Here is a 10,923-nt window from a genome sequence, read left to right as displayed (position 1 = left end):
ACACCTAATTGAAAAATTATGTGTCGTACAATAATTGCATCGAATCACCATCGAGTAACCATTGAACCACCATCGAGCAATGTCAATTTTTTCATGAAAATCTTGATTTAGAAGGCCCCATCGAGTTGGTATCGAGCACCATCGAGCAACAATCGAGTAAAGTCATTTTTTACAGATTTCAGAGTTTCATTAGAACTGAAAAATAACTCGAAAATCATGCTCAACTCGATGGTTGTTACATTATATTAATAATATGGATATTTGTTATCTTAATGATCTAATTTGAATATTTAATATAATATATATTTTTTAATATATTTATTTTCAATCATTTAAATTTTAATTAATTATTTTCTAATTATTAAAATAATTTTATTATTTTTTTATAAATAAAATGGTTTTAGGGGTGACATCACGTCACCCCTAATAATCAATTATCAGGAGTGACTGGTGACATATTAAGGGCAACACATCAACCAAAAGTTATGTCACATGTAAAAAAAATTCGGGGCGACATCTCAACTTTTAAGGACGACGCAAACAACTCTGATATTGAAATATTATGAGCGACCCATTAGCGTTCCTAATGTATACCATTATGTATAGTTTATTAGGGGCGACACGTCAATACAACTTTAATGGTTGTCGCCCCTAAAATTGATTTTATTTTTGTTGTAGTATAAAAATACATTGTAGAAAAATATAGCTAAAAATGTTAGGGGCATAGCGACCCTAGTCCCCCTAACTCCATCATTGGATAGATGCAGTTGTAGATTCAATATGATTTGGTATCATAAAAAGGTCATCATCATGTGTCTCTTTTGATCTTGTAAATTTAGAAATGCTATATATGTGTAATTTTGTTCTATATATAAATCAGCCTTTAATTACTTGTAAAATGTAAACACCCATTAACATTCTAAGTTGTGCAAATCTGAAAAATAAAGAAGATATTTTCTTTATTTTGACTAGTAAGCAAGATGTGGTTGCTCTTGACATGAGACTGCATTTATTTTATCACAAGTATAAAAGACAAAAAAAAATTTCCATAAACCCTTCGTATACAGCCATGTGAAAAGCCTTACGAGTAAGACAAAAATTTTCAATGCATGGATGGCTCCTCTAGTGATTAAGTAATAATGAGCCAGCCACTGGATTTTAGGACCTATCAAAACATGAGGTTAGACAAAACGTAAGACTGGTCTCTATTGCAATTAGCAAAATTTTCTTCAATCCATCATAGTCCATTAACTAAAATACATATTTGAATGTTGATATTTATATGGGCATCGATTATAAGGCATTTATTTTTTTTATAATATTGGTGCAGTCGTTTGTATTTTTTACAATTTAATAATTTATTTCTAATTTTTATTATATGACAGTGTACATTGTAATCATTTAAGACACTTTGTAAATTTTTAAAAAATTTTGAATAATTTAAAATGTCGAAAATAAAGTCCAAACAATTAACTTTTATATGCGTATACAAAAAAAATAAGCATATATATAACAAGCTATTTGAACCATGTTTTCAGTATCATAATTTATTATGAATTTCTTAAAAAAATGTAGGATGTTCTAGATAGCTATAATTTACACCATCATATAAAAAATTTAGAATTATATTTATCTAGATGTCGTAAATAAAAAAAAAAATGCACCGATATTGTAAAAAAAAAAAAATGTGTTTTAATCGCTCTCTATATAAATATAAATATATATTTATATATATATATATATATATATTACACAAAAAGACATAACTGAGCTAGCCCCACTTGTAAGCCAAGTCCAAGAACTGAAAAGAATTCGCATAGGTCCAAGTATTTTGATCCTAACAGCGGGAGAGTTACAGCTGTTGATGAATGAAGTGTTGACTTTTCTAAGTTATTTTCTTTGGATATATATTTCTTCACCAGTGGGGTATAAATTATATGCAAACGTTTTAATGTCAATTTTGTTTTCATTCAAATGTGCATTTAATCTTGGTATATTTACTTTAAAATATATATAAATTGTGATATTGTATTTTTTATTTTTTATTTTTTGAAATGAAGTTGATTACATAAAGAGCAAAACCAGCAAAGGAAACATCTAAGGAATAGCTAGGCCTAACAAGCCTGATAGGCAACTAGGGAGTCTCTTGTTTTTTGATTAAAGCATATCGTTGGCAACTAAATGAGAGACCGAATTAATTTTGTCTGTCTCAGTTTGAATTGAGCACTCCTCTTGGATGCAAGCAATCAGCCTTCAATTTCTCAGCTGCCATCTTTCTTGTTTATGTTGAAAATTTTGTGTGTAGGACTAATTTTTAGTCATTTTGTGGCAAACTTTTGAGTGAGTCCCCATATAAATTAGTGAAATGTTTTGTGTAAATTTGTGATCTCCTATGAGAGTACATCAAATTTGATTATTTACTTGCCCAAAATCCGTATTAGGTAAATGAGAAATTGTCACCTAATAATTTAAGATGAGAATATGAAAAAGGGGATATTTTGGTGGTAAAATTGGGATAAGTTGGAGTACACATGAAGACTGAAGCTCTACCATTTACCATTTCAAACCTTTAAATGTGAAGCTCCATCATTTCTTCATTTACCATTTCAAAACTCCATCATTTATTCTTACAAGCAATGAAATGTTTTTATTGTATAGTATATCTAATAAAAAGGAAATGCTTCTATTGTATAGTTATTGTGTGTGAAAGTGTTCTAGTGCTTGCTCAAGTGTGCTTTAAAAATATTTGATTTAATTTGTAGCAATTTTTATATTAATAATATTGGCATATTATAGATATTTTCTTTTATTTTATTTGTTATGTTTGATTATTTTCTTTAAATGCTCAATATTACATGTATGGGAACTATATTTGAAGGTTACGTTTTTATTAACTATAAATTATATAGGTTTCTAAATATTTAAATAAAAAAAATTAAAACAAAAAATATATAAAAACTTGTTAAAATAATAGTTTTTTTCTAAAAAATTATACATGATTTTAAAAAAAATAATGAAAATAATATAAAAGAAAATTATTGAAATTTACAAAAAATGAAATTAAAGAAAGCCAAAAAAATATAGTGAAAAAGTGTTAGAAATGATTTTAAAAATTAATTTTTTTTAATTAATAGAGTGTCTTTATATATTCTTGGAATGTAAATATAATATATATTTTTTTTATGAAATTCTAAATGTTGTTTACTTAGATTTGGGGAGGGTCTTCGGAGATTGTCGTTTCGAAGACTGGTTGGCCTTCGACTAGGGAAATAAGAGTGTCGTTTGAGAATGCCAAAATTTATAATGGAAACTTGATTAAACATGTGAATAAGAAATTGTAAATGGGGATATTTTGGAGTCCCACATGGAAAGTGAAGCTCTATTATTTACCAATTCAAGCTGTAAATGTGAAATTCCATCATTTATCATTTCAAATATATAAAAGGGTAGAATTTTTTCTCCTAATACACACCAAAAATTATATAAATATTATCCTACTATAGACTTCAAAATATTCCACAAACAACAACATTTAGAGACTTAAAAGTATACTTACTAAGTCAGTCCTGATAGAAGTGATCGTGATAGAATTTGGACATAGTGTTCAATTCACTGGGACTTAAAAGTCTACTCATTTAGTCAATCGTGATAGAAGTTTGACATAGTGTTCAGCTCTTTGGGGGTAAAAAGTGATAGAAGTTGGACATAGTGTTCAGTTCATTGGGAATAAAACCAAAAGTGATCAGTTCATTTGGGTAAAGCCAAAAGTGATTAGTTGCTGGCATATTAACTTTTTTAAGAAGATAGTGTGATGATATACTAGACTCAATCTACAAAGTGTAATTTTGTTATATGAATTAGTTTGTAGTAATTTTTAAAAAAAAAATATTATAGATCTTTTTTCTATTTATTTTTCACATTATATGCAATATTATCATGTATTTTGGTTAACAGTTGAGTTCCACATCACATTCATCTTAACTTGATTCATCTCATGGGGGAATCCAACAAGCAGTCCCACCTCCACGCCTTGCAGCCTTGTTTTCCACACCATGCTCTTTGTGAAACTCATGAAGCTAGCTAGATAGTTCCAACTCCACTCCAATATGTCACAGTCAGTGAGGGTTTTCTTGCCATATTTTCCATGAGATCACAACAAATAATTCAAAATCATTTCCAGTCATCAATTTTGAAAGGTCTCAAAGCACCAATCCAAGTCACTGCTTTGCAGCCTCAAAGAGCATGGCTAATATCCTCCATATGGTTGCCTCCACACCATATGAAACAAAAGTGTTTACATTGAACTTTCCTGCAAAACAAAGCAAGGTTATATATATAAGGGATAATTGCGTCAGTACTCAATATTTGTGTTTTGTATGCGGCATAAACCCAATGTTTATTTTTAGTGGCAATAGTATCCAAAGTCAGTAAAAGTGTAATTCTGTTAGTCTCATCCGTTAGATCTGTTAATGAGCTGATTAGGCAGACACGTGTCACGTTTTTATTGGTCCAAATCATAATTATTTTTAAAATATTATTGAGATGGACCAATCACGAAGTGACACGTGTTGGTCCAGTCATCACGAAACAGAGACCTAACGGAAGAGGCTGACAGAGTTACATTTTTACTGACTTTGGGTACTATTGCCACTAAAAATAAACATTGAGTCTATGTCGCGTACAAAACTCAAACATTGGGTACTTATGCTGCAAATATCTCCATATATAATGGATACCCAACAATGGTTAAGGGTCTGATTGGTATCCTATTGGGATCCAATTTTATGTTTTTAAATAGAGCTGTAAATACGGGCCGGGCTTTTGAGCACGGCACAAAACCGGCACGAGCCCGGAAGGCACGAGCACGACACGGCACAAAAAAATATGGGCTTGGGCCAGGCACGACACGAAAAAATATGGGCTCGGGCCAGGCACGGGCACGACACGGGCTTAGCACGGCACGGCACGACAAGCCCGAAAGCACGACACGTAAGCACGAATATAAAAAGCCCGATAGAACGGCACACAAAAAGCCCGAATTAAACTCAAATAAATAAAAAAAATATTATTATATCATAATTTGTTTATAGTATGTAAAAATATCATACTATTTTTATAGATTTTATTTCTTAAACTTTTTCTTGGTAAAGTTTTTAATGAGGCAATGTTTATTTTATTTTTATTTTTAAATTTGGAATTTTTATTGTGTTAATTAAGTAAATATACACATATATATATGTAAAAAGTAAAACAGGAAAAAAAGTGGGCTCGAATTATATATATATGTAAAAAGTAAAACAAGTAAAAAAAAGTGGGCTCCAATTAGGCCCAGATTTTGGCTGACTTGAGGCCCATTTTTAGGGCACGAAAAAAGCCCATTTTAAAAAATGGGCTGGCACGATCTGGGCCCAGTCCGGCCCAGCACGAGGCCCGTGTGGGCCGTGCTTGTGGGCCGTGCTGGGCCTATATATTTTTATGCGGGCCTGCCCGGCCCGGCCCACTTTCTTACACGGGCTGGCCCGGCCCGGCCCGAATTTACCGGAGGCATGAAAAATGTGGGCCGGGCCGGGCCGGGCGGCCCACATTTACAGCTCTATTTTTAAATACTTAAAATTAGTGGGACCCATTATAATTAGTGATTGGTAGTTTGTTTTTTAAAATTAAATTCAAATGTATATCCAAAATTTGTTAAGAAAATTGAAAACGAGAAAAGCTTGTTTTCTCAGTTCTGTGAAATTATTTTCCAAAATCCCACATATTTAGTTTCTATTATATTTTTAAATTTAATACTAATCACAAATTCAGTTTTTTAAAACTCAAAAACAGTTTACTGACATTGAATCAATCATATTTTCAGAAACATATTTTTAGTCACTAAATTCAGATTTTCATTTCAGAATCCCACTTTTCAAAAATACAGTTTTCTAATCGCGAACCAATCATACCCTAAGTTTCAAAAAAAAAAAAAATTGTGTTTGATTCTCTAAAGTACTCTCATTTTTCAAAGAATGTCTAAGGACTCAAAATTCTCATTTAGCCCCATAGATACTTTATACCTACTCCTCACACTATATTATCCATTTTTTGAATAGTGCTACATCACCTTATCCCCCAAGTCCTAATTAATCACCCACCGAAATCATCAAAATCAGATAAGAATCCTCTCCTGGCTAAACACATTGCAAATGAAATTCTAAAATTAATAAAATCTACAAAACTATATAATTAACTGTCGAAATCTAAAATTAAATAAACAAAATCCAAAAGTTAAGAAATAGATTTTTATTTTGTAAATTTTAAATTTAATTAATTTTATAGATTATTTATATGAAAAATAAATATATTAATATAGTTGTATATATAAATACATATTCCCTTCTTCTTATTTATTCCTTTTTAATATAAAGAATAAAAGTAATTAGAAAAATTAATAAAAAAGAAAAAAGAAAAGGGAATATGTTTTTTTTTAATTGTAACAATTTAGTTTTTTTTAAACTTAAATGAATTTTAAATAATTATAGTCTTTTATTGAATTTTTTTAATAATTTTTCTTAAATTTTTTAAGAACTAATAGAAAAAAATATTGTTAAATTTTTATAATTAAACGGGACACAATTTGATAGTTTTTCAAAATTTGGAGGGCAAATATGCTAATTATTTTATGCAAATCTTAACAGGAGGCACAATCTGATAGTATCAATAGTTTATGGAAAATTTTAACAAACCGTATATTTTAAGATGCACAATCTAGTAGTATCAAAAGTTCAGGGTACAAAAATACTATTTGTATATCACTGAAAAACCAAATTGTATCCAACTTTGTTGTAACATCTTACTTGATAAATAGTAACCAAAGTATAATGCATTTACTATTTGGTTTCAATGACTAACGCATTGATTATGCATAAATACCAAAACTTTTCCAAAAAAAATATATTACTCATCCTCATATATGTAAACAATATGACCACACCATTGAGTGTATTACCATAGAATCAAATAGAAAACAAAAAGTACCCAACATAATTTGTTCATACAAAGTAGCCAAATTCTAAATTATTACCAAATTGTTGTTGTGATGATTAATGTTCTTAATAGTATAAGGATCCCTTGGTAAAATTACTTATTTTTTAAAATTATTGTGTTCTCTAGTCTAGTTTTAATAATTCTTTGCAAAATGGACTCTCATAATTTAGACAAGTAGTCAAAAAGTTCAACCAGCCGGTCGAAAAATTTAAACAACTGGTTGAATTTTAAACAGAGATCATTTTGCAAAAAATTATTAAAAGTAGGCTAGGGTGCAAAATCACTTAAAAAAAGTGGTAATTTTCACAAATTTCTCCTAATATAATCATATAAGAAACATTTATGTTAATACATTAAAATTCCTAAAATAAAAATCTGAATGAACACACATTTTTCTTCATTTAAAAAAAAAAAAAAAAACTCATAAAGATACTAAAAACTATAGGGGGGCAATCTTAGAGTGTATATATATTATAAAAGTTGTATCATGGTGTAAATATTACTTAATTAAAGCATAAATAGAAGGTAGTTTTCAAATAAAAGTGGTATTTTTGAAAAATATTTCATAGGTGATATTTTTACAAAGAAAAGTAACAAAATTGTACAAGTTTCAAAGGCTAAACCAAATAAAACAGGCTTGCAATCGATGAGAATGGGCTTTCTGTAGTCCGTACATCTCCCCCGCCACGACCACGACTGTCAAATCCCAATTCAATTCAACTGTCACCCATTGTGGCGAGCACGTACCAGTCAAACCATCAATTTCACAACTCAGATTTTCCCTCAGAAGGCCAAAAAAGCTGGATCTGCCACACTACCGTCTTTGAAAATCCTCCAATGGCAGCTGCGACCTCCCAACTCTCATGTTTCTCCGCCATCAACCGCCAGCTTCACCACAATTCCCGCTCCTTTCTTCGTCCCCAGGTACCTTCTTCTCGAAAGTTGACTTTTTTATTTCAAAGATCAATTGGGCACTTGCAATTTCTGTATATTATGTATACTTTGTTGGAATTTTGAGCTAATTGTGCAGTTTTATATTTTTTTTGTAAAAGTCATGGATTTTGACGAGCGTCGAACGAAGCTCTGGGAGCATAAGCAAGAACAGTTTGAGTCACGTGTCCAATGAGAGGAAGCCCCATGTTGAAAGAGCGCAAAATTCTTCGTATCCTGCTGTGGAGGAAGAAGTAGTGGAAGAAGTTGATAATTTAGAGACGACTGAGCCCACAAGAGCTGCAAAGATCCATGATTTTTGTTTTGGAATTCCATTTGGTGAGTCTTTTCTTGCGGTTACCCATTTGAGTTTCCTTGTTAGGGATGTGAGAATTGGATCTCAAATTGATGGATATGACTTCTTCTGTGGTGCTTTTTTTTTTCAAATTGTATTGTCTAATTGGTGGCAGGTGGGGTTGTTCTTAGTGGGGGTGTTATTGGTTTTATCTTTTCAAGAAATACTGCGACTTTAAGCACTGGTGTGCTCTATGGAGGAGCTTTGTTAGCTCTTAGCACTTTTAGCTTGAAGATATGGAGGGAAGGAAAATCCAGTTTGCCCTTCATTCTAGGCCAAGGAGGTAAATTTTCCTTCTGCTTAATGCTTTTCAGGACCTTCATAGAGCAATGTCTGAATTGGAAATGTTTTCTGTCTTATGTTGATGGTTACAGCACTAGCAGCGGCTCTTCTCTGGAAAAACTTTCAAACATTCTCATTGGTAAGTAAGATATTGACTTAGAGGAATGAAAGTCTGATTACTCCTTGGGTGGATAATGAGCTGATTCTTGTGTTTCTTACTGTATTGCTGTTTCCCTTGATGCAGACGAAGAAAGTATTTCCAACAGGCGTTTATGCTTTTATTAGGTACTTCAAAGGGTTACTTCCCTTTGTTTTTGAGGACTTCTTAGCTTTTCATCTTGATATCAGCTCATTTATTTCTTCGTGATCATTGCAGTGCTGCAATGCTGTGCTTCTATTCATATGTGATGCTCTCTGGAGGAAACCCACCACCCAAGAAGTTGAAGTCTTCTCCAAGTGTTGCATCGTAATAGAAAGGCTATAATGAGGTTAGAATTGAGATTTGATTTGTACTGAGCAGTATCTTTTAATTTGAGGTGATTAAAGATCACCTATGAGTGGAGGAGAAGGTATTATTGTAATTGCAAAATGTAGATTAGCTACCAGTGAATTGTGCTCCTATGATAAGTGAAAATCTCAGGGTTAAGTTGGTCTGCTTAAAAATAAAGGCCACAATTGACATGGCCTTGATGTGTCGATACTAACTTATTCCTACTTTTCCAAACCATTATGAGACTTTTTAATTCAAAAAAAAAATAATCTGGGCGCACGTACATGTAACTCTAATTTACCCTTTTATTCATTTTCATTTGATGTGTCCGGGCTTACTTCCTGTTGCTAGTTGGTACAGGCTTGTGAAAACTAGAACTTTTATATATTGTGTGCTTGATCTTTTTTATAAAGATCTAAATGATACTAGTAATGAGCAAATGAGCTGTAGTTTCTTGTAGACAAACATTTCCTTTTGACAAGCAAGTTTGCCTCATCAAACCTCATCCGCAGGGCTTAAGCCATTTTCCCATGGTCAAGCCTCAATGTTCAGGCCCTGCTTCTTGACAAGCCTCTCAAGGCTTGGTTTGACATCTTTGATAATCTGCAATGCTTAGGTCCTCATTTGTTGCAAATTCGCAATCATTGACCCTTATGCCTTAAGCATTTGTCTCACTTCATAACATTTTGTCCTCATGCCACATTTAAAGCCTTAGCATTACACTTCACATTTACAACCCCATCTAGCCCCAAATCTTATTCTCAAAAGCCTGATCAAGAACCTTCATGCTTACTTCCTATCTCATCGAGCATTTAAACTCTTGTCAAATTGTAGGTAGTACTCATCAGACCCTTCTTGATGCGTTCTTTCATGTCAAATTTCTAAGATGCCTCTTTTGTTCTACATGTTTTACAAACTAGTTTTATGATGGATCTTAATAGTTGTCATGTCCTATCATTTACATTCCTCATTTCTTTGACTTTCATACATCTTTGGCACACTATTTTCGTACTAAGTTGTTCCAGCTGGTTTTTATTCTAGATTTCTTGAACTTGGTGTGTGTTTATTGGATGATGCAATGTCACCTCCTTTTGTAGCAGGCATCTTATCTTGGCTGCCATGTGCATCCGGTATGGGTGCTGTGAAGCGGGGCTCGATTTTCAGTTGCCTTGGCCTTGTGTTATCAGTGGAATAGGATTTAATTTCAGACCCCACCATGTGGGTGGCATAAAAGATATGTTCTCTATAGATATCATTAAGAATAAGAACACTACATTTTAGTTTCATGTTCTTGATCTGATCTGTAATAGTATAAGATAGTCTTCTCAAATTTTGTATCTGTTTCCATTCATGTTACCTTATTTTCTGATTATAGGAAGATGTGTAGGATCTTGGCCCCTAGAGTTTTCCTTGGCCTTCATTTATAAAATTATTCCCATATTTCTTGTGGTACCATTTATGATTTATTTGTGGGTGTATGTAACTAAGGTTATTTATGAACTTGAAATAATACACTGACTATCCAAAAATTAGTATTTTACCTTTTAATCCTTTAATCAAATATTCATAGAATTTAACTGGATAATATTCATTCATTAATAACAATGAAATATATTCGAACCTCGAAGCAGTACAACATTTTTAATTCGAGGGCTTAAGCAAAATTCACAAATTATATGAAAAATATCACATAGTTCGAATGTCAAATAATAAAATCCAAATTAAAAATCATACAAAAGTAAATTCGGAAAAGGAGTAATTTGCCATGGCCAAAATCGATGTATTATATTTCAATTATGATAGACCTCTTCAATAGGGGTGTTCACGGTTTGGTTTGGTG

General features: G+C 31.9%; 1 protein-coding gene across 2 annotated transcripts; it reads left to right on the top strand.

Moving 5' to 3' along the window:
- The first annotated feature begins 7,724 nt into the window (after positions 1-7,724).
- LOC133831535 (protein FATTY ACID EXPORT 1, chloroplastic) lies at positions 7,725-10,523 on the top strand. Of its 2 annotated transcripts, none has more exons than XM_062261885.1 (7): positions 7,725-7,950; positions 8,079-8,295; positions 8,427-8,594; positions 8,686-8,732; positions 8,838-8,878; positions 8,970-9,081; positions 10,181-10,523. In XM_062261885.1, the coding sequence occupies exons 1-6, from the start codon at positions 7,864-7,866 to the stop codon at positions 9,061-9,063; spliced, it is 654 nt and encodes a 217-aa protein (XP_062117869.1). In that variant the 5' UTR covers positions 7,725-7,863; the 3' UTR covers positions 9,064-9,081; positions 10,181-10,523. The 2 variants fall into 2 exon arrangements, with proteins under 2 accessions (XP_062117869.1, XP_062117868.1); XM_062261884.1 differs by having other exon boundaries at positions 7,726-7,950; positions 10,184-10,523.
- The last annotated feature ends 400 nt before the right edge of the window (positions 10,524-10,923 follow it).

The sequence above is a fragment of the Humulus lupulus genome, chromosome 4, assembly GCF_963169125.1.
Source record: "Humulus lupulus chromosome 4, drHumLupu1.1, whole genome shotgun sequence".
Lineage (NCBI taxonomy): Eukaryota > Viridiplantae > Streptophyta > Magnoliopsida > Rosales > Cannabaceae > Humulus > Humulus lupulus.
Note: the sequence above shows the minus strand (reverse complement) of the source record. Positions and strands in the feature narration are given on the sequence as shown.